This window comes from Onychostruthus taczanowskii, unplaced genomic scaffold (assembly GCF_017590055.1).
Source record: "Onychostruthus taczanowskii isolate IOZ18803 unplaced genomic scaffold, ASM1759005v1 scaffold99, whole genome shotgun sequence".
Classification (NCBI taxonomy): Eukaryota; Metazoa; Chordata; class Aves; order Passeriformes; family Passeridae; genus Onychostruthus; species Onychostruthus taczanowskii.
In genome coordinates, this window is record NW_024507990.1 from 1,715,654 (window position 1) to 1,742,279 (window position 26,626).

General features: G+C 53.6%; 2 protein-coding genes across 2 annotated transcripts in view; both read left to right on the forward strand.

The window, feature by feature from the left end:
- Positions 1–6: 6 nt before the first annotated feature.
- On the forward strand, positions 7–13,850 carry ELAC2 (elaC ribonuclease Z 2). The gene is made up of 23 exons (XM_041427378.1): positions 7–182; positions 246–438; positions 2,171–2,235; positions 2,812–2,869; positions 3,335–3,403; positions 3,876–4,025; positions 4,530–4,588; positions 5,355–5,413; positions 5,504–5,576; positions 6,337–6,449; positions 7,016–7,114; positions 7,310–7,448; positions 7,525–7,610; positions 8,842–8,951; positions 9,265–9,361; positions 9,477–9,615; positions 10,333–10,371; positions 10,522–10,631; positions 11,034–11,133; positions 11,203–11,323; positions 11,511–11,589; positions 12,249–12,393; positions 12,990–13,850. The coding sequence occupies exons 3-23, from the start codon at positions 2,173–2,175 to the stop codon at positions 13,230–13,232; spliced, it is 2,151 nt and encodes a 716-aa protein (XP_041283312.1). The 5' UTR covers positions 7–182; positions 246–438; positions 2,171–2,172; the 3' UTR covers positions 13,233–13,850.
- Positions 13,851–14,902: 1,052 nt separating this feature from the next.
- DNAH9 (dynein axonemal heavy chain 9) overlaps positions 14,903–26,626 on the forward strand; it is a 145,018-nt gene continuing 133,294 nt past the window's right edge. The window contains exons 1-12 of the mRNA XM_041427353.1: positions 14,903–15,072; positions 15,155–15,392; positions 17,008–17,204; positions 17,836–17,994; positions 19,306–19,436; positions 20,584–20,795; positions 20,956–21,189; positions 22,281–22,448; positions 23,205–23,321; positions 24,330–24,480; positions 25,209–25,323; positions 26,268–26,336. Of these exons, the coding sequence (XP_041283287.1) occupies positions 14,903–15,072; positions 15,155–15,392; positions 17,008–17,204; positions 17,836–17,994; positions 19,306–19,436; positions 20,584–20,795; positions 20,956–21,189; positions 22,281–22,448; positions 23,205–23,321; positions 24,330–24,480; positions 25,209–25,323; positions 26,268–26,336 (1,961 nt within the window). The remainder of the gene's footprint in view (positions 15,073–15,154; positions 15,393–17,007; positions 17,205–17,835; positions 17,995–19,305; positions 19,437–20,583; positions 20,796–20,955; positions 21,190–22,280; positions 22,449–23,204; positions 23,322–24,329; positions 24,481–25,208; positions 25,324–26,267; positions 26,337–26,626) is intronic.

Below are 26,626 nucleotides of genomic sequence, written 5' to 3' on the forward strand. Positions count from 1 at the left end.
GGCCCCTCGGCGGCGCGGCCGGCGCGGCGCCCCAAGGACGTGCCCCGGCACGTGTGGGCCCGCGAGCGGCGGCGGAACGCGGGCACGGGCCTGGCGGGGCCCAACACCGTCTACGTGCAGGTGGTGGCGGCCGGCAGCCGCGACGCGGGGGCCGCCGTGTACGTGTTCTCCGAGTTCAACCGGTGAGTGCGGGGCTGGCCGCGGGGCTCCCCGGCCGGGCCAGCCCTGACCCGCTGTCCCCGCAGGTATCTGTTCAACTGCGGCGAGGGCACGCAGCGCGCCATGCAGGAGCACAAGTAAGTGGGACGGCGGGGGGGACAGGCGGGCCGCAGCGGGCCCCGCTCACCGCCGTGTGCCCCGTGTGCAGGCTGAAGATCTCCCACCTGGACAGCATCTTCCTCAGCCGCGTGTCCTGGGCCAACGTCGGGGGGCTGCCGGGTGAGTGCGAGGACGCGGCCGCTTTGCGAGGCGCCCGTGCGGTTTGAGGGGTGTTCCAGGCGGCGGTGGGGAGCCTGAGGGCTGGGCTGGGCTCTGCGGCAGGGCCGACACGGGCTGGGACGGGCCCTGCGTGAGCAGCATGCTTCAGCTGCCCAAAAGCTCCTGAGCAGGAGGTGCTAGCTGGGCTGGGCTCTGCAGCACTGCAGACACAGGGTGGGACAGGCCCTGACCAGAATGCTTGGCTTCAGCTGCCCAAAATCTCCTGAGCAGAAGGTGTTAGCTGGGCTGGGCTCTGCAGCACTGCAGACACAGGGTGGGACAGGCCCTGCCTAGAATGCGTGGCTTCAGGTGCCCAAAAGCTCCTGAGCAGGAGGGGCTGGCTGGGCTGGGCTCTCAGCAGGGCAGACACAGGGTGGGACAGGCCCTGACCAGAATACTTGGCTTCAGCTGCCCAAAATCTCCTGAGCAGAAGGTGTTAGCTGGGCTGGACTCTGCAGCACTGCAGATACAGGGTGGGACAGGCCCTGACCAGAATGCTTGGCTTCAGCTGCCCAAAACCTCCTGAGCAGAAGGGGTTAGCTGGGCTGGACTCTGCAGCACTGCAGAGACAGGGTGGGACAGGCCCTGCATGACCAGCATGCTTCAGCTACCCAAAATCGCCTGAGCGGGAGGTGTTGGACTGGGCTCTGAAGCAGGGCAGACACGGGGTGGGACAGGCCCTGCATGACCAGCATGCTTCAGCTACCCAAAATCTCCTGAGCAGGAGGTGCTGGCTGGGCTGGGCTCTGCGGCACTGCCGACACAGGGTGGGACAGGCCCTGACCAGAATGCTTGGCTTCAGCTGCCCAAAAGCTCCTGGGCAGGAGGTGCTGGGCTGGGCTCTCAGCAGGGCAGACACAGGGTGGGACAGGCCCTGCCTGGTTTCAGCTGCCCAAAATCTCCTGAGCAGAAGGTGTTAGCTGGGCTGGGCTCTCAGCAGGGCAGACACAGGGTGGGACAGGCCCTGCCTCTCCAGCACATCTGGTTTCAGCTGCCCAAAATCTCCTGAGCAGGAGGTGTTGGACTGGGCTCTGAGGCAGGGCAGACACGGGGTGGGACAGGCCCTGCATGACCAGCATGCTTCAGCTACCCAAAATCTCCTGAGCGGGAGGTGTTGGGCTGGGCCTCTCCCACTGCAGACACAGGGTGGGACAGCTCCTGCCTGTCCAGCATGCCTGGCTTCAGCTGGCCAAAATCTCCTGAGCAGAAGGTGTTGGGCTGGGCTCTGTGGCACTGCAGACCCTGGGTGGGACAGCCCCTGCATGACCAGCATGCTTCAACTGGCCAAAATCTGAGCAGAAGGTGTTAGTGTTGCCAGCAGGAGGTGTTTGGGGTTTAGGCTGGTTTGAGTCCAAAGGAGCACACAGAAGTTGGTGGGCACCACTGTGCTCAGTGCAGGAGGAGGTTAGGATAGATGGCTGTGGGTCTTGTCCATTAAAATTCTGGAAATCTCCAAGAAAACAGATTAATGATCTGTTCTGATGCCTTGCTCCAGATTCATTTTATCAAGGTGTGTATTTTCTTTATCTGTAGAGGCAAGTGACTTGTTGAAACTGCCACAAAATTCAGGTCCAGGTTCAGTTCTGGCCTTTGTGGGGAAGCCAAGCATTCCTGAAAAGAGAGGGCTCTTTCTTTTGGGATCTCCCAGTGCTCACTGGAGCTGTGGTGAAGCTGTTTCTCTGCTTGCTCTTAGGTATGATTCTCACCCTGAAGGCTATAGGGCTCCAGAGGTGTGTGTTCCTGGGGCCACCAAAGCTGGTAAGTGTGGCAAGGTGCAGAAGGCAGAGCAAACCCTCAAAGGGTTAATGCTCACCCTGGAACTGGGAGAGCTGGTGGCAAAGGGGATCTCTGTGCAGGTGTGGAATGCTGCTCTGAGTTAGTGTCAGCCCAAAGGGCTGGCTTGAAAATCCAAATCTCAGTTGCAGGACAGCAGAAATCTCCTGCACCTTTATTGTAGTCTGGTATCCTGAGAAATCAGTTTTGGGAGAGGGGAGGATCTTTGTTCCCTTGCCTGCTCCCTCCCCATTTTACATTCATGGGAATTCAGTCTCTGCTCTCCTGTTTGATGTGGTCCTTGCCAGCCTCATGCCACGTCTGGACCAGAAATTTGCAACCCTCAGCGTTGTTGTGGTGCTTTCATTTCCTTGCAGTTTCTGCTGACTAATTGCCTGGCTGCAGGGGGTGGGGACAGTGGCCCCTTCCCTTTCTGAGGGCACAGTGCCTGCCAGAGGTGGGACACCTGCCCAGGGCTGTCTGAGCTGCTCGGGTTGCTCTGGCTGGGTGTTTGCCATGGCACTGCTCGTGCCCTCTCCTGACATCCTGTCTCTTTTCCAGCAAAACTACTTGAAAGCCATTCGCCTCTTTCCTGGGCCCCTCAAAAGGATGGATTTGGGTAGGTGAGGTGGGGCAGGGATGTGGAGCACAGCAACTTGGAACTTTGTTTCATCTCTAGCCGAGGTTGCATTGCCTCAGCCCCCGGTTTGGGGCCACTCCGAGGATGTTTTAAACATTTGTTTGCTCTGATACACTGTTAAACCCCTCACAACAGTGTTTCCAGCTCTGTTTCTGCTCAGGGGCTGCCAGGCTGGCTGGTACAACCAGCATTTGGTTTTAAAACGCTGGAGGCAGTTTACTTCCAGAGTCTGCCAGTGAAGTTGCTCATCATGGCGCCATGAGGATGATGAGCTTTTAAAACTTTAATTGTTCATTGGGGTGTGCAGTTGGGCAGAGAAAGGGAAGGGGAACGCTCAGCAGGTTGTGTTTAAGAAAAACAAAGGCACTTTTCTGATTTATATCCTCGAAGGGTGTGGATCTCTGCTTATGCACTTGTTAATGGTGGTGTTTGATCTCTTCCCAGCTGTGCAGTTGCACACAGAGCCTGAGTACAAGGATGAGACAATGACTGTCTACCAGATCCCTCTGACAGGTGAGCACTGCTGCTGCAGGGAGACAGGGGGAGCACAGTGAACGTTCAAGGAGCAGCTTCTGTTTGCCAGCCTGAGTAAGCAGAGGTTCATTAATTTGCTTTTCTCAGGAGAAGGATCTCATTTAAATAACAAGACCTGCTGAGTCAGATTGGCTTGTTCCTTTAGGTGTGGGTGGATGGAATGACCTGTGGAACATCCCTGGGTTTGGCTTTCTCAGCTGCATTTTCTGCTGGAAACTGATACTGAGGGTGCAGCACAGACTTGACAGAGTTTAACAGTTTGGGGAGAAGGACTTGGATGAGGGATGGCTCCTGAAATAAGTGACTGCAGAATGCAAGTGCAAGCTAGACTAGAGGATAGAGTCTGTATTCTGGTGCAATTTAAACCTGACTGCCATGGAAGAGGAAATGCTGCTCATGCTTTTCTTTTATGTTGCTGTGTATTGAGTGATTTTTGTTGGATTTGGGACAGGAAAACCACTGGCTGCTGGAAGGTCACCCCCCCAGAGTCCTGGAGCATCTCCTCCAGGTGGAAATAGCCCTAAAGGGGACACAGGGCCTGGATCCCCGAAAGCTGCACAGCAAAGCCTGGAGGAAGGAAAAGAGAGCCCAAATAAAGCAGGTGAAACACATGGAATGGCCTTTTCAACTTTAGTGAGATGATTCCAAAGGATAGAAATTTGTCCTCTGAGCCATTTGCTGTCTGGAAGTGAGGTCTGGAGAGAACCTCATCTGGAATGTTCCATGGAGCAGAAAGTGTTCTGGTACTTTGGAAGTCATAGAGAGCTTAAAAGGCCTAGGAAATGGACATGATTGGTGCTTGGGTGTGATTAGTCCCTGTAGTAGTTTGCTTCTGGTGGGCTAGATGCTCCAACCTTTGTAATTTAATTACAGGTGGATGCTGGGCTGATGATTTTTCAGTCTTGGGCTTTAGTTTGGCTTCCTGTATTTGAAGCCATGGGCTCTCTGGCCTTGGGTGTTCATAGCATTTTGTTGCTGGGCTCCAAGTTAAGTGGATAATGTTCTTGTTCATGCTTTAGCAAATTTTGGCATGTTTTGGTTTTAAGAAAAGTGATAGTGGGTGATGATTTTTAGTAGTTTTGTTTTGTTTTGTTTTGTTTTACAGGTGATGAGCAGAAGTGTGCAAGGAAACATCCTGAGCTGGTGACAGCTTTTCTTTGTAAAGTGAGTTTGGGCACAGGGACACTAAACCAACACAACAGATAATAGAATAAAACAGGGTATTTCAGGGGGGAGGGACATACAGTGATCATCTGTAACCACAGGATGAGTTGGTTGGAAGAGACCTTAAAGATAATCTCATTCCATGCCCCTGTGGGCAGGGACACCTTCCACTAGATCAGGTTCCTCCAAGCCCCATCCAGGCAGGGTTGAACCATCCAGTCCAATTGCCTGGCTACTTCAGGCTGCCCAAAATGTAAAACATATTATTGAGGGCATCATCCAACAATCTCTTAAACACTGGCAGGTTTGGGGCATTGCCCACCTTCTGTAAGGAAATGTTTCCTAATGTCATCTTGCTGCAAGGATTTAAATGGAGACAGCATTTTCAAGTAGGGCTTTGAAGCTCTAATGTGTTTCTGCTTTTCAGGTGTCAGAATTGCTGTAGCCTGAGTAGTAAAACTGGAGGTGTTTTTTAGAATCCAGCAGTGGTTATGAGTGTACAGGTTCCATTCCTGTTTAACCCTCAGAGGAGGGCAGGTTGTGATAGTTGCTTGGCTAGAGAGGGGAGCAAGAAGCAGCAGCATGATCCTGGAAAGCAGAGAGCCCAGAAAAGCCTTTTTGGGGTAAATTGGAGCAGTGGCTGTGGAACTGAAAAAGAACAAAACCTTCCCTTGAAGGTTTGTGAAGAAGCTCTTAAGCTGGCAGTACATGATCTTGTTTCATGGCCCTTTTTATTTGGGTGATAATTGTGTTTGACTCTCTGCAGGTTCACCCAAGGAAGGGGAAATTCCTTGCAGCTAAAGCCCAGGAGCTGGGCCTGCCAGTGTGAGTATGAGAGCCCAGCCTGGGCCACAGGGCAGCAGGAGCAGGCACGGGGCTGTTGGCAGCTAAATATTTCTGTGGCCTTTTTCTCAGGGGAACTCCAGCCATCCTTCCCATCATTACAGCTCTCAAAAATGGAGAGAGCATCACTTTTGAAGGCAAAGAGGTAAGATGTGTCAGTGCTTCTGTTGTGGCTTTGCCACTCCCTCCCTCACTGGGCTCCAAGGGTGACAATTCTTTGTGCAGAATGCTTTGCCTGCCAGTGCATCCTGGGGCTGTTCCAGCTCCAGGTTGTTGCTGAGTGTGGCTGTTGGGGTGGTGAGCAGGGAATGAGCTCCTGTGTGGGTATGGCTGGGTGTTTGCTGTTTGGCAGAGCTGCTTCATCTCCCCTTCCCAGAGCTGGTGCAGGTCTAGGAGTGAGCTGGTGGAGTTAATCCCTGCATTGTTTAAATCTGGGGATTGAATGCCTGTGTAGCCATCACTGCCTCTTGACCCTGTTTGCACCTCTGACACCAAAATAAACTCAGCAGTTCTGGGGTGCAGGGTCTGCATCTCTCAAACACTGGAGTGAGAGGCAGAGCCAGCTCTGGCCATGACCCAGTGAAGATCCTGACCTGGGAGACACGATCTTCACAAGATCTTTGTGTCACAAGAATTTTATAAAGCCTTTTTTTCCTTAGACATGCTTTTGCTACCATCTGAATCTGTCATGGGACCTAGAAGCTGCTGCAATTCCCCTCCTGGGTTAGGTTGTGGTTCCTCTGTGGCCAGGGTTGGGATTTGCTGTTACACATGTTTGATTTTGCTGTGTAATGGGAGCAGAAAGGGCCCCAGAGCTGCCCTGGCTGGTACACTGAGCATTGGGAGTGTGGAAGGGCTGTGTGTGCAGGCTGGCTGTGCTGTGACCACTGTGCATCTGCCTGCAGCTCTTTCCTGAGGAGCTGTGCACCCCCACTGACCCTGGCCCAGTGTTCCTCGTGCTGGAGTGTCCCCACGAGGGCTTTGTGGATGCTGTCTGTGAAAATGAGACCTTCAGGAGGTAGGGCTGGGGCACCTGCAGTGCTTGGGGAAGAACTTGTGCTGAGTTTTGCTGTTCTTCTAGCCTGGGTGTGCTGTTTCCCTTGGCTGATGTCTGAGCTCTTTGGCACCATTAAGGAGCTTGAGATGAAAGGAAGGATTGGTGGTGCATTTTGGGGCTATTGGGGAAGGCAGGACCTGTGAGTTCTGTGACTGCCATGGGGCTGTTTTCCCTCCAGAGCAGGAATGTGCCCTGGTGTCTGCCTGGGGAGCAGTGGAGGCTGCTGGAGCCTGGACTGCACATAACACCTTTAGGGCTTGTGCAGAAGCATTTGGGCTCCTGGAGGCTCTGCAGTTGCTGATTAAGGAGAGGAATTGCCCTGTGGAGGACAGAGGAGGTGTCAGCAAATGGCCTGAGCCTTGTGGCTTTGGTGGTGCAGAGCCTGGAGCTCCAGGGCTGTGCTCTGAAATAAATCCCTGCTCTGCCTGCCTCGGGGGGCAACTCTGGCAGCACCAAAGTGGGAGAGGGGAGGAGATGCCAAGGACACGGACTGGAGCACAGATGTTCTTTCTGGCTGTGTGTCCCAGGTACCAGGAGGGAGTTGCTGAGCACCAGGTGGCCTTGGTTATTCACATGACCCCCGAGCCAGTGCTGCGAGACGGCCGCTACCAGCACTGGATGCAGAGGTGCGTGCCCTGTGCTCCCCGGGCTCCTGTCTCTGTGGGCAGCAGCCTGTTCTGCTGCTGCACATCTTTGTTCCAAAGTAAAGAGCTCTAAAAAGAGGGTTCAGCTGGCTCAGGTGAGATTTTTAGCTCAGGTGTGCACATGTGCCAAGTTCTGACGTGAGGCTGAAGCTGTTGGGCATTATTGTCCTCTGACAGATTTGGGCCTGGCACTCAGCACTTGGTGCTCAATGAAAGCTCCTCTGCTGTGCACAACCCACGCAGCTACAAGATCCAAACTCAGCTGAACCTCATCCACCCAGAGATCTTCCCTCTGCTCACCACCTACCAGAGCAAGGTAATCCAGTCCCACCTTGCCCCTGTGCCTGCTGCCCTCAGCCAAGGCTGTGTCTCATGTCCCCCTCCTCCTGCAGGAAGCAGAAGCTGTGTGCCCTCTGCCCATCGTGAGAGGGGAATGCCTCCTGAAATACCACCTCAGGCCACAGCAGGAGTGGCAGAGGTCAGTGGGAATCTTTTGCTTCCCAGGATTTGGATGTTGGCTTGGAGCAGCTTTTTGGTGAGAAAGGGCACTGTGTCAGGATTCCCTGCTGATCCTTTCTGATGGTTGTGCTTGGGGAACTTTTGAGGGCTGTGTGCTTGCCCCTGAAAGTCTCAGACAAGGTGTAGAACCACTGAAAACAGCACCTGGCCAGTGCTTTGGAGTGTTGTTTCTGTGCCTTGCTCCTGTAGCCTTGTGGTCCTTTGTCCTTTGCTCATGCTGTGCACCCAGCTGTGGCTGTGGCAGAGCAGATGGGGGCAAGGAAAGAGTTTTTGGGGGGCCCAGGGAGGGTGTTACCTTCTGAAGACCTAGAAGGCCTGACATTAGAGATGAGAGCTCCCGGTGGTTAAACAGTTACTAGCTTTGTTCCTGGTGGGCAAATGGGTGAAGCTGCTCAGTGAAACCCTTAAGGGACCACAGGGGACAAGGGGATTTCAGCCACCAGGGCTCAGATTTCTGTCCTTGTTGGGCACAGCTGCAGGTGCCAAGAAGAATTTAAGGTTCTCTGTTGAGGTAACTGAAGGCCTGTAGTGCTGCACATGGTCTGAAGCAGGCCCAGGACACAGATTTCTTACCTTTTCATCAGTGCCTGGATCCCTTTAGGCTGAGAGCTCCTGGTGGTTAAACAGTTACTAGCTTTGCTCCTGGTGGGCAAATGGGTGCTCAGTGAAACCCTTAAGGGACCACAGGGGACAAGGGGATTTCAGCCACCAGGGCTCAGATTTCTGTCCTTGTTGGGCACAGCTGCAGGTGCCAAGAAGAATTTAAGGTTCTCTGTTGAGGTAACTGAAGGCCTGTAGTGCTGCACATGGTCTGAAGCAGGCCCAGGACACAGATTTCTTACCTTTTCATCAGTGCCTGGATCCCTTTAGGTGTCAGCTCCTGTTTCAGGACCTTGTGTGCTGCCTTGCAGTGCCCTCTAGTGCCTGGCAGCTCTGGATGGGATGAAGTGCTCTTGCAGGATCTTCTCCACTTTGGTGGAATGATCATTTCTGTGCCTGGCTCAGCCCAACCAGGCCTTTTTGGCACACACCACACTTGTGGATGTGTCTTTTACAACCCCTCAACATGGAAAGAGCGTTTATCCCCTTGTTGTAAGGCTGTTTTGTCACAGGAGTTTGGCACTTTGCTCTTAAAAGGGCTGTTTCAGCTCCTGCTTTGCCCCATCCTGATGTGTGGCCTGTTGTTGCAGGGATGCTGTGACTGTCTGTGATCCTGATGAGTTTGTCACTGAGGCCTTGGATCTCCCTGACTTCCAGACCCGTGTGAAGGAGTGCAAGGAGAGCCTGTCTGCTCTGCCAGGTACAGATCAGCAACTTAGCTTGGAGCAGTGTGGTGGAAGACAGGATCTCTTGGTTGTCCACTGCTGCAGAGCCCAGATGAAGCTGTGAAGTGGTGGGGCTTGTTCTGCCTTCCCTTATAAACCTGAGGGGTTTATAAGGGAAGGCAGAACTTTTTATAAGGGAAGGCAGAACATTTCTGCTGAGGGGCAGAAATGCCTGTGCTGCCCATGTTGGCTCTGGAATTACTGGGCAGGTGAATTAGATGGTGTCTGACTGGGCAGTGTGTGGAGAACATTTGCCTAAAAAAAATCCTTGTTGTCTGTTTTCTCTAGGAAATGTGGGTGCTTATCCTGAAATTGTGTTCTTGGGAACGGGATCTGCAATTCCGATGAAAATCCGCAATGTCAGTTCCACGCTGGTGAATACCAGGTAAACCCCAGGGCTCTCTGATCTCTGCCTTCCAACCCAAAAGATCCCCCTCCCTGCCTGGCCCTGCTCAGAGCTCTGAGAGAGGCTGCTAATTGTCTCTGTCACCTCTCACCAGTGCTACCAGGTCCCTGCTCCTGGACTGTGGAGAAGGAACTTTTGGACAGCTCTGCCGCCACTATGGAGAGCAAGTTGACCAAGTGCTGTGTAACCTGGTGGCTGTGTTTGTGTCCCACATGCACACAGATCATCACTCGGTGGGTGCAGGGGGTGGGAAGGGACTCTGTGCAGCTCTGCTCTGAATTTTGGGTTCAGAGCTACCTGGGGAGCTCCAGCTGATGAATGTGGGCTGCTCTGCATGGGAGTGAATCACACAGGACTCCATTTTCTTTATGGTAGAAAAAAAACATTCTTTATTCACATAACTCCTTTTTATACAGTTTTACAGAACTCATGTGGGACTCCAATTGGTCAGTAGTTTTCTTGCCAACTACTTTTATTGGTTAGTACCAAGTTCTTATTCTGTGTGGAATAGTCACTCAAATCCCTAGTGTATATGTGCAGGGAAGTTGTTTGTGAGAGATAGTTATCAATTTTCTATCTAATGGTGCAAAAACAGTTTATGCAGGTGCATGATGTTTTTTTACCCAGGAAAATGGGTAATGAATGGCCCTCAACAGGATTGCATTCACATGGGAACTTGCAAAATGCTAGCTTTGACAAGGCCAGCCACTGATTCCAGGAGAGCAGGCTTGATTTGATGAATCCTTTCTCTATGATTTTTGTACCTTACTGCAGCAGCCCCTCTCTGCATTCCTCTCTTCATTCATTCCCCAGGCACTGCTGAATCTGTGTTTCTAATCCCCTCTCCCTTCTTGTTTGTTCTGACTGGGCTTGCTGAGCTCAGGTGGCTGTTGCCTCTGACTCCCCAGACACTTGTGACTCCCTTGCTGTCTCCTGTGTTCCCTTTGCAGGGGCTGGTGAATATCCTGATGGAGCGGCGCAGAGCTTTTGTGAGTACTTCCTCTGCTCCTGAACGTGGCTTGGGTGAGGGGAGGGGAGCTTCAGGGTAGTGGAGAAGCACCAGCCTGTCCCTAGCATTTCTCCTCTCTGATTTGGTGTACACCTAGTACTGATTTTTCCCCCTGCCTTTGCTTTTGCAGGCAGCCCTGGGTCAGGATTTCAGCCCTCTGTTTCTGGTAGCACCAGAGCAGATCATGCCTTGGCTGCACGAGTACCACAACCACTGTGAGGAGATCCTTGGAGACATCAAGTGAGTGTTATGTGTGGAGAAATGTCCTTGGTCTTTATTCAAGGCAAACTCATCCATTCCCCCAGCCCTTGGTTGGAGGTGGCTGTGACTCCTTCCACTGCCTGTAGAACAAGGATCAGAGGGCAGGATAAGGTTTGCACTCAGCTGTGCTGCTTAATAGAGGTTTATGTGCAGGCTTCCCTTTGCTGTAGGAAAAGGGAGTTGGGCAAGTAGAGGAAAGAGTATTTGAGTAGTGGGGTAGGAGTGATTGTGAGTTACTGGGTGCCAGTGAAAGTGAGAGGTTATACAGGTCACCAAGGCACTGAACTGAGGCTGAGAAACAGGAGAAATCAGCTGCTTGAAGAGAAGACCAGGTTTTATTTTGTACCTGCCCTTAATTATCTCTTCTTCCCTCCCTCACAGAATGATTCCTTCTCAGTCTCTTGTGAAAGGCTGTGAGAACATGAGACCCAAAGCCAAGGAGTTTGTGAGCTCTCTGTTAGAGAGCTACGACCTGGCTGAGGTGAGTTTCTGAGCTAGGGGCTCCATGGGTGGAGGGGACCTGGGATCTAACACTTGTATCCTTGTTCAGTTTCAGACCTGTGAAGTCCAACACTGTAAAAATGCCTTTGCATGTTCAGTGATCCACAAGTCTGGCTGGAAAGTAGTTTATTCTGGTGATACAATGCCCTGCATGGCCTTGGTGCAAATGGGTAGGTAACAAAGCCCTCTGCTTGCAGAATCTCTTGGAGAAAGCTCTCCATCTGTCAGCATCCAAAGCGGGCCCTTGGGTGCTGTGTCTGCCACACAGCAAGGGGCTGAGGAGGGACAGGAGGCTCCTGTGGGCAGTTGGGCAGGTCAGTCTTCAGCTGAAGATTGAATATGTCATTGTTTGCACAGGTAAAAATGCCAACCTGCTGATCCACGAGGCCACGCTGGAAGATGGCATGGAAAAAGAAGCTATAGAGAAGACCCACAGGTGGGGTGTGCCCTGCTGTCTGTCCCTGTTAAGGAAGGGAAAGGTGCACAGCTGGGTGTAGTCCTTGGAGCTGGTGGTGTAGGGCCCAAGTCCTGTCAAAGGTTCTGGTGTGCATGGAGCTCTTCTACGCTAAAGATGGGGTGCTGGTCGTTGCAGCAGCTCTGAAACCACCACAGCTCCTCTCAACGTCCCCAAAAGAAATGGAGAAAGCTTTCAAGGAGTCATTGGTGGCTCTACAAATAGACCATCCCAAGGGAAAGACCCTCTGCATGGGAACATCCTGGGACTAAGCTCAGGAGGTAGAAGAGTCATTTTACCCCCACAGCTCACTGAGAGCCCTGCAGCCAGGGATTCCCTGTGCTGCCCAGGCAAACGTGGGAGACCAAGAGCAGCTGCTCAGCATTCCCTGCCATGCACATGGCACTCGTGAGACAAAGTGCCTGTCCCCTGGTTGTGGAGCTCTTAAATGCAAGGCTCCAACATTTACAGCTGCGTTCCTGCACGCAGGGTTGTGTAGAAGTCAGAGAAGTTGCCACCAGTGCAGGCTGCCCAAGGCACAGGGCCCTGTGCCCGTGAGGTCACTCGGTGTGGTGTGACCCTGGGTGCAGAGCAGCAGTACCTGCCAGCCTGGCTGTGACCAGGGCGTGTTCCTTTTGCAGCACGACCTCCCAGGCCATCCAGACCGGGATGAAGATGAATGCAGAGTTCATCATGCTCAATCACTTCAGCCAGAGGTACGCCAAGATCCCTCTGTTCAGCGAGGACTTCAGCGACAGGGTCGGCATCGCCTTTGACCATATGAGGGTAAGGTGGGAGCTTGGGGCCAGGCCTGGGAACGGTGTCAGTGTTATTTTGGGATGGCTGCTCATGAATTAAATGCTGCTCTTGTACTGTATCAATGCTCCATCTCCTGAAGAGCAGGCTCTGAAACAGCTCCTTTAACTGCTGGCAGCAGATAGCCTGTGTCAGCCTTGCCCCGCACTGCTGTGAGATGGGTGCTGATGGCCCTTGAATCCAAATCTTAACACACTGGGTACTTGCCTCGTGCCTCCTCAAGTCTGTGCTTGCTATTCCCAGCCAAAAAAACCTAATTTTGCTTCCATTCCCATCCCAACTGATGAGCTGCTCCAGTGGCTTTCTGTAGCAGTCATCTGTAGAAGACAAAAGCTGCCTGAAGGCACTCGTGGCAGTGAGGGCAGCTCACTATCAGTCAGAATTTGTACTGGGCCGCAGCATTTCTGTGAAGAAAATACCAATAACTCATTGAGGTCAGGGCTCCTGGGTGCAGGTGCTGCACACAGGAAGGGGCAGTGCCCTGCTGCCTGCACAGGCCAGAGGCAAGGGGGAGTGAGGAAATCAACCAGCAGTTGTCACACAGGAGCTGTGTGCTTGTGTTTCAGGTACGTTTCAGTGACTTCCCGGCCATCCCAAAGCTGATCCCGCCCCTGAAGGCTTTGTTTGCTGATGACATCGTGGAGATGGAGGAGAGGAAGGAGAAGAGGGAGATGAGGCTGCTGAAGGAGACTGCCCTGCTCCTGGACAAACTCACCAGGGGGGACAGCACAGAAGCAGCATGCCAGAAAAGAAAACAAGCCAAGAACCATCAGGAACTGCCAGACAAGAAGCTTAAAACAGCCAACTGAGAGGGACAAGGCTGGGAGTGCTCTGCTCTGAGAGAAGCCTGGCTCTGTGCAGGCCTGGGCACTGCATGGTGCTGCCAGCACCATGGGACAGGGGCTGGCCTCGGGACAGGGGCTGGCCTGGCCATCATGGATCTCCCTGGGCTGCAGCTCCAGGGCTGTCAGCAGCTCTGGTCCTTGTGGAGACAGGATCTGCCCACATAGCTCCTGTTCTGGGGGCTCACCATGGGGCAACTTTTCTTTTAACCAAAAATTCTCTCTGAACTGGTTTTAATTTTGGGGTTTATGCTACCAGATATTGATAATGTAACAGCAGCTGCTGTGATCTTTGCAAGAGATCAGGTGTGAGAGGCCCTGGAGGGGCTGTGGGTTTTCCAGAAGAAGGTGAGCATGTCTCAGCTGGTTATGCCCCCCTTCACTGTCAGAACCCAGGTGATAGGAGGAAAATTAACAGTAAAATGGGACCCAATTGTAGGGTTTTAGGTTAAATTAGGGGTGAGAATACATTTGTACATTGGTGTTCCCATTTTATTTTGGTTTTCTCTGCTGGTTTTTTGATTCAAAGGATCAGTTTTCCAAACCCTTTACTGAGAATCTGAATAAACCACTTGCCATCCTCCAGGGAGCTGTGTTATGTATGGATCACTGATGAGGAAACAAAAACCTGAATTTCTCTGGGGAACGACCTTGGCTTGGCTGACTTTGGGGTAAAGACCAAGATCTTGCCCATCAGATCTGGATCATGCTGGAGCCTCATGGCTGAGTGTCCTTGAGATTCTGGTTCTGGATGCAGGAAAGTTGCACAGCAGGCAGAGAGGGGGAAGGTCTGTGTTTAAGAGGAGTTTTTCTGAGGCTTTTTGTGGGTCAGCCTTGCTTCTTCCCTTGCCACTGCTGTCACTGCCTGTGTTTGGAAGTAGGAGGGGAGTTCTGTGCTGTTCCAATAAAGGAGTTCATTTTTGGAGGCAGCTTTTAGACACCCAGGCCTCACACAAGGAGATGATGCTTGCACACAAGTCTTAGGACTTCATTTTGAGTTTATGGGAAATTAAGGGGGAAACTATCAGCAAAGCACCTTTTGTTGATGAGCTATGCTTTATTGTGATGCTTATCTAAAGCAGAGACTGGAGAATTGACACATCTGTGTCCTCCAGAAATGCTTTGCTGGGCTTTCATGAATAGCAGGGCACTGGGGAAAACCAAAATATTCCTGTTACTGAGCAGGTGGGGATAGGAGCAGGCTGGGGTGCCCAGGGGAGGACCTGGTTGGGGTGACATGAGCAGCTCCGTGTGCTGCTTTCCATGGAGTTGTAGAAGGGTCTTTTATTTGGAAAACAGTGAACTGCTTCTCCTTCATTAATGAAGTGGAAATGCAGCGGTGGCTGGAGCCCACAGCACCCAAGTTTCGGCTTCAGGGAGCTGGGTGCAGGTACAGTGGCATCGGGAACAGCACCGGGATGAGGGACAGCTGTGCCCCATGTGGAAAAACTCCCGAGCCGCCTTGGGAAACCTGGAGCTGCACAGCGCTGCCGGGATGAACAACACGACCCGGAGCAGCGGGAGGGAGGCGGCGGCGCTGGGACCGCCCTCGCATCCCGGCCGGGCACGGGAGCGGCTCCCGGGATCCCCCGGGCAACGGCGGCTGCTGCTCGCAAACACTCGGCGGAGCGGGGCGGATGGAGGCCGAGGGGGATCGCGGGGTTGCGGGGCCGGATCGCAAGGAGTTTCCCCGGGAGCATCCCCCGGAGGAGCCCCCGGAGGAGCCGTGCGGCGGGAGCATCGTGCCCCGGGAGCATCCCCCGGAGTTTCCCCGGGAGCATCCCCCGGAGGAGCCCCCGGAGGAGCCGTGCGAAAGGCGGGGCCTGGCGGTGCCCCGGGAGCATCCCCGGGAGCATCCCCCGGAGTTTCCCCCGGAGCATCCCCCCGAGGAGCCCCGGGAGGAGCCGTGCTGGGCGCGGCTGGCGCGGGGCGCGGCGCGGGCTCTGGCCGTGCCCCCGGAGCGCTGGCGNCGGGGAGCTGGGGCTGCGGGCCGGGCCTCCCCCGCCGCCCCCCAGCGCTACCAAGGCGCTTTTCTTCCTCCGGCCGCCCGCAGCCGGCCCCGCAGAGCTGCTGTGCGGGGACCTGCCCGCTGAGCCCCTGCCGCACTTCGCCGCGCTGGTGGAGGAGGTAAGGGGGGGGAAAGGCGGGGCTGGGGTCTGTAGAGCCCGATGGAACATCCTAAATGATGAGCCGTGTGGGATCTGGGTGTGTGGCAGGGTCCGTGGGGATGGCCCACGTTACACAGTCACAGGATGGATTCCTGAGAGTGAGAAGCTGTGTTGTCTCATCCTTGGAAGTGTTCAAGGCCAGGGTGGACGGGGCTTGGAGCAAGCAACCTGGGATTAGTAGAAGTTCCTGAGAGTGAGAAGCTGTGTTGTCCCGTCCTTGGAAGTGTTCAAGGCCAGGGTGGACGGGGCTTGGAGCAAGCAACCTGGGATTAGTAGAAGGTGTCCCTGCCCATGGCAGAGGGCGAACTTTAAGGTCCCTCCCAACCCAACCCATTCTGTGGTTGTAGAATAATTGGTGCTGGCAGTTGGTGTTGGCACATCTCAGACACATCTGGTCCAAGCCTCTGCTCCATCCAGGCCACCCAGAACCAGTCACCCAGCACCACGTCCAGGTGACTTCCCAGTATCCTTGCAGGTGGAGACTCCTGTGCCAGCCCTCAGTCACCCTCAGGAAAGGATTTTTCCTGATGTTCAGGAGAGACTCCTGTATCTGAGTGCCCCATTACCTCAGGTGGGCTGATGTTTTCCCAAAGGGATCTTCAAGAGTTTCCATCAGGGGCCCAGCTGTCATTTTAACAATCCAAAAGAATACAAACGGTTGATGTGAATGGTTATGGCATTACTCTCATTAGCAGTCTGATTAATGGAGACAAAGCCTGCTAGCATTGCAGCTGGAGGCGCTGAAGGTGAGCTCTGTGTGCCCTGGGGTTGTTCCCCCTTCCCATGGCTCCCTGGACATGGTGTTTTTTCCTGCTGGTCCTCTTTGGTCGTGGTAAAGAACTTTCAGCACCCCGGAGTGGCACCCTGGTTGTTCCTTTTCGATTCTGTGTCTGTTTGTAGCTGATTTTGTACCTTTATCCTGCCCCAAGTCTGGCCACACAAAGGCTGCTCATCACCAGGGGCAACCTGGCTCTGATCCCAGGGGAAGGTGACAGACACTGTTGCTATCCCAGCACAAGCCCAGCCCAGAGCCCCCAGCTCCTGGAACTGCAGTGGTAAAAACAGGAACCATATTTAGTGGGCTGCAGCTTTGGGAAATATCCTAAAATGTGGCTCTGCTGTAGATGCCAGGAGGTACCAGAGGACCTTCCCTGTGCTTATGGGGGTGGCTGTGCAGGGACAGCCCCTGGGCTCAGCCCAGCCCTGCTGGCCTTCATCATCACCTGCTGCTTGGGACAGTGGTGAATGAGGGTCTCCAGGCTTGTCCAGCACCTCAGAGCCTGGTGGCCAGTCCATCCTTCGTGCTTTTTGTCATAGAATCATCAAATCACAGCATGTTTTGTGTTGGAAGGGACCTTAAAGCCCAGCCAGTGCCACCCCTGCCAGGGCAGGGACACCTTCCACTGTCCCAGGATGCTCCAAGCCTTGTCCAACCTGGCCTCAGACACTTCCAGCCACAGCTTTTCTGTGCCATGGCCTCCCCAGCCTCACAGGGAACAATTTCTTCCTAAATCAAATCTAAATCTGCCTTCCTTCAGCTCTTCTCCACTGCTCTTCCATGGCTCCTGCTGTAGGTGATCGTGCCCATCCTGACCAACTGGAGGAACCATCAGGGCTGGCCACGAGTGGTGTCACAAGACATCATCCATCATGTCCACAGCCTGAAAAACACTGTCTTCAAGGTTGTTGGCCAGGTGAAGGGCAAGACCTTGCTGCCTCTTCCAGCTGGCTCGGAGGGAATTGAGAACATTGATCCTAAAAATGAGAAGTTGTGAGTACCAGCCCTTGCTCTCCACTGGGTTTTCCTCTGATGCTGCATGTGCTGAATCTTTTGGGGATCCTCCCTGTCAGACATGGGGACTCTTCTTGCTCCCTCTCCTCTGCAGCTCATCAGACTGCCAAGGAGGGCTGTTTTGCTCTGTCTAGCTCATGGGCTCTGTCTTTGGGGACTGTACAACGATACAAGCAGGAAAAGTTCAGGAGGTGGAAGGGGATGTGGGCATGCAGAGAAGCAATGGACTGCTGGGATCACTGAGGGAAAACTCCAAACTCTGCAGTCAGGCTGCTCCAAGCCCCAGTGTCCAGCCTTGGCCTTGGGCACTGCCAGGGATCCAGGGGCAGCCACAGCTGCTCTGGGCACCTGTGCCAGGACCTGCACACCCTCAAGGGAACAATTCCTTCCTAATATCTAATCAAACCTCCTCTCTTTCAGTTTTAAACCATTCCTCCTTATCTTGTTTCTAACTGCCCTTGTAAATGTTCTCCCTCCTGAATTTTATTGTTTTCAAAGATGAATCTGAGCTGTAACTATAAAATCCAGCTGCCCATTGAGCTAGATCCAACTCAGCAGTGTACATGCACAAGTGGAAAGCCAAGTGACCCTGGTGCTCTGTTCCCTGCAGCTTGGAGCTGATCAATAAATCCCTTGTACATGCCACCGAGTCAGCCATCATCGAGTGGAGCCAGCAGATCCAGAGAGTGCTGAAGAAAGAGTCCTCAGAGCCCCTCCTGCAAGGCACCAACCCCACCCCGAAGGTGGAGCTGGAGTTCTGGAGGAGCAGGTGCTGGGGGAGCTGCTGGTGCTGCTTTGGAGGAGGGGGTGCTGCTGCTCCGAGCCAAGAGCAGCTGCTCGAGGTCATGCCGAGACCTCAACCCAAAAATATTGCTCCCAGACCTAAAATCATGGTGATCTCTGAGTGGCTGGAGGTGCCTGGGCAGTTGGCTCAGTTTGGCTTGGCCCAGCCACAGTTCAGGGCTGCAGCAGGAGGGGATTTAGTTGGAAATGGTGTTTGGTTGTCTGGAGACAGCCAGGACACAGCTCTGAGCCAATTGGCCAAGGAAACAAAACAATCCTCAGCAGAATCCAATTGACAAATCACTTCAGGTAAACAATCCCCCTAACACATTCCACACGTGCAAAAACAACAGGAGCAGCGAGCAGAGATAAGAATTGCTTTTCTCTTCTTCTCTCTGTGCTTCTCTAAGAAAAAAACCCTGAGAGAGAAAATGATGATTCACATTCAGAGAATGTGAATGCCACAACGGTGTTTCCATCACTGGTCACTAGGAGCCAGCCCCTGAGCAGAGCTGCTGGGCACTCTCCATGCTGTCAGCTGGCTGCTGCTGGTGCCAGGGGGGGTCAGATGAGCCTGGGAGTGGAATTTCACCTGCCCTTTGTGCTGTGCTGGCCCAGGCTGAGTGGAGACAGAGCCCTGCCCGTGCAGAGCTGTCAGCAGTGGCTGCACAAACAACACCTGGCTCCTTCTGGCACTGCTCTCATCTGAGCCTGGCACCAGCTCTGTCCTCTAGGGCTGGTCCCATTTCCTGCCAGCTCAGGTCAGACTGAAACGTGGGTTCTTAAGCTCTAAAACTAAATATTTCATAAAGTGAGACCCTGCCTGATCTGTTTGCACTGCAGCCTGTGCAGAAAAGCCTCCCAGTGGCTGCAGGACTTCACCACTTCCCTCTCTCCAGCCACAGCCTTGTTCTTCTCACATCCTCTGCACTTTCCTGTGCTGGGGCTCTTTGCTCATGCAGGTGCATCTGCTGCTTTCCAGAGGTGTGGGGGCTTCAGGAAAACTGGTTGGAAAACTTCTTGAGTGTCCTCCAAAAAAAAGCCCCAAATCTAAAACAAACACGACTCCCTCCCCCCAAACATTTTTTATTCTTCAAAGGATTTTTTTTTCCCCCACATAAAAATGAGTTCAGGACTCTCTCTCTTTGGGGATCTCAGTTCAAAACCCTGCTCTAGCTCTAACCTGCCTGTTCTAGAGGGTCTGTGCCCTTGTGTAACTGCAGAAAATCCTGAGCCAGGGCTGTGGGGCGCAGCTGGTGCTGCCCCAGCTGGGCTGGTGACGTGTCCTGTGCTGCAGGTGTGCTGACCTGGAGGGCATCCACAGCCAGCTGACGTCCAGGAGGGTCAGCAACCTGCTGGAGCTGCTGGACAGAGTGCAGAGCATCTACGTGCCAGCCTTCCAGAGCATGCTCACGGACGTGGAGGCAGGTGAGAACCTGGGACAGCTCTGATTTCTGTCCTCTCTCACAGCCTAGGGTCCCAGGGGCATGGTGCTGCCAGAACCAGGCTCAGCTGAGCTCAGGCCCAGCCTGCTGATCCTGCAGCCCATGCAGAGCTGTGCTTTTGGTGCTGCCAGGCAAAGATTTAAAATGAGGAAGTTCAGTCAGTACTTGGTACATGAGAAGGATATATTGAATTGAAAACCTCCCTTAAATTCTGAAAAATCAGGAGACCCATTTGCACAATTTCAAGGGGGTCAATTTTGAAATTATTACACTGAAAACAGGGCTGTGTCACCAAAAGATAGAAAGTGGCAGTTTCACTCAGACTAGGATGTTTACTGCTACTACCTCAGATGTTTAAATGCAGCAACAGATTTTAAGCTCCAAAAGATTAATTGTTCTAAAACTTGATCTGAGCCATCTCAAAACAGCTGTTTAGATTCCAGTGTGCATGTCTAGATGCCAGTTAAAAAGATGCTGGGATTCAATATTTAGTCACCCAGGAAGAAGTAATTTCCCCTCTTATCCCACACCCTTGGTGGAACTGAGTCGAGTCAGGTTGTGTGCTGTGCTGCTTGTGCTGTAGGTGAGCAGGGATGGAGGTGATTGCTCTGCAGCACACACAGGAGAGTGCTTTGTGCTCCTCCCCAGCACTGTCTGCCCCCCTCTGTGCCAGCTCCCAGCTCCCTGCCCCTCAGCAGGAATTTCTGCCCCCCTTTTTGCCAGCTCCTCGCTCCTCACCAGCACTGTCTGCTCCCCTTTTTTCCAGCATCCAGCTCATCGCCTCCTGGCTCCTCACCAGGACTTTCTTCAGCTCGTGACCTCCCTGCCCCTCAGCAGGAATTTCTGCCCCACTTTTTATCACCTCCCTGCTCCTCAGCAGGACTGTCTGCAGCTCGTGACCCCCGTGCTCCTCAGCAGAAATTTCTGCCCCCATTCTGTGCCAGCTCCCTGCTCCTCCCCAGCACTGTGTGCAGCTCGTGACCTCCCTGCTCCTCAGCAGAACCTTCTGCTCCCCTCTGTGCCACCTCCCTGCTCCTCAGCAGAACCTTCTGCTCCCCTCGGTGCCAGCTCCCAGCTCGTGACCCCCACCCCAGCCCGTGCCTCTCACCCCTCTGCCCTCCTTCCCACAGCTCTGAGGGAGGCTCAGGACATCGACCTGCACCTGGCAGCCCTCCAGCAGCCCCTGGAGCAGGTGGAGGCCGCTGAGTTCAGCAAGGTGAAGCCTCTCCTGGTGCCTCTGCTGCACGCCGTGTGCTGGCTCTGGGTCAGCTGCCAGCACTACAGCGTGCCCCTGCGCCTCGTGGTGCTGCTCCAGGAGATCTGCAACCTCCTCATCCAGCAGGTGTGTGCCTGTGCTTGCACAGGAAGGCTTTTAGGGAAGCCTCTTCCCTTCCTTCCAAAGGGATTCCGATTGAGAGGAAGGGTCACAGCTGCTCGGTGCCTGAAGTCGCCGTTTGCTGTGGCAGCAAAGGGACATCTCTGGTGTGGTTTGGCTCCTCCAGGCCGTGGTGTACCTGTCCCCAGAAGACTTGCTGAAAGGAGAGGTGGAAGAGAGCCTGGGCAAGGTGCAAACAGTGTTTGACATCCTGACTGCCTTCAAAGGGGCGCTGGAGGAGAGAAGGACAAACCTGCAGGTGTATTATGAGCCAGGCCAGCAAGTGAGGAGCTGGGACTTCCACTCCAGGCTGGTGTTTGCAAGGCTGGACAGCTTCCTGCAGAGGCTGCAGATGGTGAAGGTGAGGCTGTGAGGCATTGCAGCCCTGATCAGCCTTGCTGGCACCTTCCCTCCCTGATGCCAGGGGGTCACTCTGTGCTCTGTGGTCCCCCTGACATCAAGGCCAGGGCTTGTTTGCCCAGGTGCTGCTCAGTGCCTGTGTCAGATTTGCTGCTGTGTCCTTCTGCTCAGCCTGGTGGGTGTGGCAGTGCTCCCAGGGGTCCTCTGGGATTTGTGCTCTTGCTGGGACAAGGGGCTGGGGGTCATGGGGCTGTGGTTGGCACGGCTGGGAATAAACCAGGACAAGCTCCTGGGGCATTCAGGGACACCTGGATGCCCCAGCTGGGCATCTCCTGGCTTGGACAGGGGGTCTGGGGAGGAGCAGGGACATATTCCACATCCCTGTGCACCTGCTACACAGACCTGTGCTCACCTGGGAGCTCTCCTGTGGGTGACAGCTCCCTGCAGCTGCTGGTCACACCTTTCTGAGTTGAATCTCTGTTTTTGGGTGGGCTGCTCCCAGCTGGGGGGTCAGGTGGGCACTGCACAGTCTGCTTGTGCCTATGCAAGGCAAGGGCTGGGTTGCTTTTCTCCTTTTTTCATTCTCTGAACTGCAACAGAAAGTTTTACTGGTTTAACCAGTAAACTGGTTAAACCACAGTGTACACAGTAGAAGGTAGGCCATGGTCACCCAGGGAAGTGGCTGCAAACAGAGGCCATTTTCCAGGGGAAAAAGAAGTCATTTGCCCAGGCTCTAGGTATCAGATGAAAGCTGGCATTTGGGGCTCTGAGGACTGGCATTGGCCTAGTTTCTGGCAGCTTTAATTTTGGAGAAATCCAGCAAAATTTGCAAATTTCTAGCTTTAAGGTCCCTTCCAACCATACAGTGTAAGTCTGCTCCTTCCTTAAGGAGCTGTGTTGAAAACCACAATGGATGGCATCTGTTTTAAAATCACTCACAATCATAGAATCACAGAGTGGTTTGGGTTGGAAGTGACCTCAAAGATCATCCTGAGCACCCTCAGGGTGGCCCAGGAGCAAACATGGCTCTGTGCTGTGGTAATTGTCATCTGCTCGTGGCTGAAGCTGTGTGTGCCTCCTCTGGCTCTGCAGGGCCTCCTGAGCACAGCCCTGGACCTCGCCCAGCTGGAGAAGATTGAATTTGGGGGGATGAAAGGGAAGGCCCTGGGCCAGCAGGTGCTGGACATGCACGAGGAGTTCCAGGAGGGCTTCCAGGTGTTCTCAGAGCGAGCCTACGACTGCCTGGACCTGGCCAACCTGGTAGGTGGGAGCAGCCTGAGGGATGCCAGCAGCACGTCCTCCTTCCCAGGGAGCAGCTCCCTCTGCAGCACAGCCCTGCTGCCTCCTGCCAGCTCCTTCCTCCCTCTCTCGTGCTCTGATCTGTCCCTGTAGGGGACAGGGAGCTGCTGGCCTTTTCTGCAGACACTTGGCAGTTCTTGCAGCTGCGAATCTCAGAGTCACACAGTGAACCAGGCTGGAGCAGACCTTTGAGATCATCAAGTCCAAGCTGTGCCCCAGCTCCTCCTCATCTACCAAACCATGGCACTGAGTGCCACGTCCAGGCTTTGTTAAACTTCTCTAGGGGTGGTGACTCCAGCACCTCCCTGGGCAGATGATTCCAGTGCCCAATCACTCTTCCAGTGAAGAACTTTTTCCTGATGTCTAACCCAAAGTTCCCCTGGTATGGTTGTGTTCGAGGGTTTTGCTGCTTCAGTGAGTTTGAGCTTCTGTGGGTTTTTGGGGTGGTGACGTGGTCTTCAGGCCAGCTTCATGGTCAGAGAGTGTGGAGATAGCTCCTGCCTTGCCTCCAGCTGAAGTTAATGCTTGCTGGACTCTGGATCCATCCTGGGGAGCCTTGGGCTCAGCCGTGGGATGGGACAGAAGTGCCCTTGACTCTGTGGAGGAGTGTTTGAACTCCTGGTGAATAAGAAGAGCAAACACCTCTGTGCAGGGAGGTGGCAGGCACCTCCCCAGTGCCTTCTCACAGCTCAGGACTTGCTGCTGCCCTTCCCACAGGAGTTTGAGCAGGATGCCCTGGACTTCCAGCAGAAGGTGGAGGACATTGACCGGCGGCTGGGCACCGTGTTCAGCCAGGCCTTCAGTGATGCCCCGGGCCTGGAGCACATCTTCAAGGTCTGTCTGTGCCTGCCTTCCCTCCCTGTGAGCCCTGCAGAGAGGCCAGGCAGGGCTGGAGCTGCAGGCTGTGCCCGTGGGGTGGACAAGGGGACAGTGGCACTGGGCACCCACAGTGGGTGGGGACGCTCAGAGCTTGGGTCCACCACGAGCCCTGGAGCTGGGAGTGCCCCTGCTCCTCACCTCAGACACAAACACAAAAACAAAGTGGCCTTTGCTCCATTTGGGGACAGATAAATGATTCAAATCAGGCTTGTGGATGGCAGGAGTTGCGCTGGTGTCCCTGGGAGGGGGAGGAAAGGCTGCTCTGAGTTCCAAGGCCAGCTTGGACAGGGCTTGGAGCACCCTGCTCTACTGGAGGTGTCCCTGCTCTTGGGTGTGGAATGAGCTGGGCTTTAAGGTCCCTTCCAACCCAAACCATTCTGGGATTCTCTGATTTCCTGGTGAAAACTGCTGTTAAAACCAGGTGATCGTTGTTAATATCAATTTGTTAATACATGGATGAATTTCAGCTCTGAAAATGGAGGTTTTCTAGAAAAGAGGGGGCTTTGTTTACCAGTGAATCTATCCTGCAGAGAAAGTAAAATTGTATTTTCTGAAAACAAATCAGAATAATTGTAAAAATTGCTATAGAAAATAGTAAGTGATAGCATTTATCTTTGAGTTGTTTGGGTTTTTTTTTTAAATAGCAGATTTGAAGAATGACTGTTGGAATACGGTTGATCCACAGAGAAGGTCTGAGCATTCCTGTAACGAAAACATGCTTTGTGATATGGTTTAGTGGTGGGATCAGTCAAAGGTGACCTTGGAGTCCTTTTCAAACCTAAACGACTCCATGAAAGGCAGGAACTTCTTGGGAAAGCAGGGGGAAAACCTTCCCTTTGACACACGTCCACCAGTGCAGACCTCTGAGCTGCTGAGGAGCTGCATCAGTGAGGAAAATCCCAGCGGGACTTTGCGCAGGAATGTGACTTTTCCCGTTCTTTCCCTGCTCCTTCCCCTGCACAGCTGCTGGCCATGTTCCGGAACCTTCTGCAGCGCCCTGTGATGGCTGCAGCTGCTGCTGACAAGTTCCCCGTCCTGCTCAGCATGTTCAGCACTGTCCTGGACCAGGCCAGGCTCACCTACACCAGGCACACCCAGGCAGGGCTGCAGCTCGGTGGGTGCCACGCCAGGAGGAAAATGGATTTTACAGGAAATTGTATTTAGGTTAATTTAGGGGGGGAAAATAATTTGATTTTTCTAAGGACACCAGAACTTCCCAAATTGCAAAGGTTTGCAGCTTTCCTGGTGGGAAGTGCCTGGGAATGCCCTGTCATTATCCTTGTTTTGTCAATGTCCTTGTTTTAAATGTGTGAGGTGTGGGTAATGCTGGAAAGGCAAGGGGGAGGTGGGAATCTGGGGGTTGATCAGCCTTTCCCAGGTTTATTGTTCCCTGGGAATGCTGGCACAGAAGGGAGTAGGTAAATTCCTATCAGGAAGCCTCAGGAAGTCTGTTCTGGAATCAGAGGAGCTCCAGGAGGGGCAGCACTGCTGGAACCAGTGCAGGTTAACAAGGGGAATGGGGAGACTGGCGGAGGGTGAGTCCAGCATTTGCTGTGGCTTTGGGCACTTCTGTTCTGTGGCTCTGAGATGGGATGGTCACAGCCGGCTCCCAGCCAGAAACCCCCTCCTCAGTGCCCGTGGGAAGCAGAGAATTCACCCCAGCCTGGTTCCAGGACTTCTCCTGAGATGCCTTATTCCAAATCCCCAGCAGGGTTTGTAGGTCGCAGACCTCCGCGCAGTGACGGAGGTTGGATTTCAGGGAGGAAGCCTGGAGCCCAGGGCAGTTCTGTGGGGCTGTGGGGTTGCAGGGCTGATGAGATGCTGTTCCCCTGTGCCCTGCAGGCTTTCCCCCCCTGCACAAGAACGTCCCTCCCGTGGCTGGAGCGCTGAGCTGGGCGCGGGAGCTGCGGGCGCGGATCCAGGGGCCCTTGGAGCACCTCAGGCACATCCCAGGGCTGTGAGTGTCTGCTCCAGATGAGCTGCCACCATCTGGGAATCTCTCTCTGGGTGTTCTCTCTGTGTTGAATGCTATCCAGTGGCTGTAGCTGAAGCAGTGAGGAGGTGAGAAGTGAAGAGGTGCCCTGGAGGCGTTCACTTCCCCACCATTTTGGTTTTTTGAAGGAGCTTTTTAATTGGATTGGTTATTAAGTGGTTGAGAGGCACAGTGGGACAGTAGATAGGCTCCTCTGCTTTTAACAGAGCCCTGGGTTGTAATTAAAATAGGTATTGCAAACCTTTTCCACTAATTCCTCTAGGAGCTCGTTGGGAGCAGCTCAGCTCTTGGGTGTTGGCAGAAGACAACTTTCTGAGCATTAAACAAAAACCAATCACCCAGACTGTGATCAAGAGAACAAACCAGGGCTGGAATTCTCATGGTCCCTGCATTTAGCACTGATTTTACCCCTCTGTTTAGAGCAGGTACAGACAAGTCCTTCAGCAGGGTGGTGTGAGGCTCTTTCCCATGTACAACTTGAGAGGAAGAAAGGATTGAAAAGGAGAAATGAATATATGTGTGTATATACATATATATGATCTATATAGTATATGTTATTGCATGCATTTTATATTTATTTTCTATACATTATACAAACAGTCATTCACACAGCTGTGACCTGCACAGTGGAGCACAAATGTCACAGGAAACTGCCAAGGGTGAAATGTTTAAAAGTGATGTTTGGTAACTGATTTTTCCAGCAGCCCTGAGTCCTTCTCCTGTCCCAGCTGCTGCTCCCCTTTTTAGCTGAGAGAGAGCCCAGGGGGCTGGGCAGCCTTTGTGCAGGGAGAGGATTTGGGGTGAAACCCAGGCAGACTGTGCCTGCAGGCTGTGGGGGACCTTGGGGAGGGGGAAATGCAGATGCCAGCCCCCAGGGCTGGAGGTGACCCTGTCTGTTGTGCTGCCAGGAGCTTGGACTCTGCCCGTGGAAGAAGGGTGGTGCAGAAATATGAAGAGATGATCCAGCTGCTGGACAGGTACAGGGGGCTCAGGCAGGGAAAGCTTCCCCTCCCCTGAGGTACCTTCCAGAACATTTGGCAGCCCAGGTCTTGGGAATGTCCAAACCCAAGGGAATTTCCTGCTGGGAGAGGAGGAGGGAGCCTGGCACTGGGAACCACAGGTTTGCTGGGATGGCTTCAAGTGGGAATCCTGCAGGGGGGGGAAGAGGGGCTCTGCAGCCAGCAGGAACTTCAGAACAAGCTGCTGTGGGGTGGAGAAGCTGCTCTGGTGGAAAACCTGGGCTGGGAGAAGTCTGTTCTCTCACTGG

Coding starts and splice junctions, on each gene's coding strand:
- ELAC2 (XM_041427378.1), top strand. CDS start 2,173: ATGATTCTCACCCTGAAGGCTATAGGGCTCCAGAGGTGTGTGTTCCTG. Junction 2,870..3,334: donor CCTCAAAAGGATGGATTTGG/GTAGGTGAGGTG, acceptor ATCTCTTCCCAG/CTGTGCAGTTGCACACAGAG. Junction 11,590..12,248: donor GCTATAGAGAAGACCCACAG/GTGGGGTGTGCC, acceptor TTCCTTTTGCAG/CACGACCTCCCAGGCCATCC.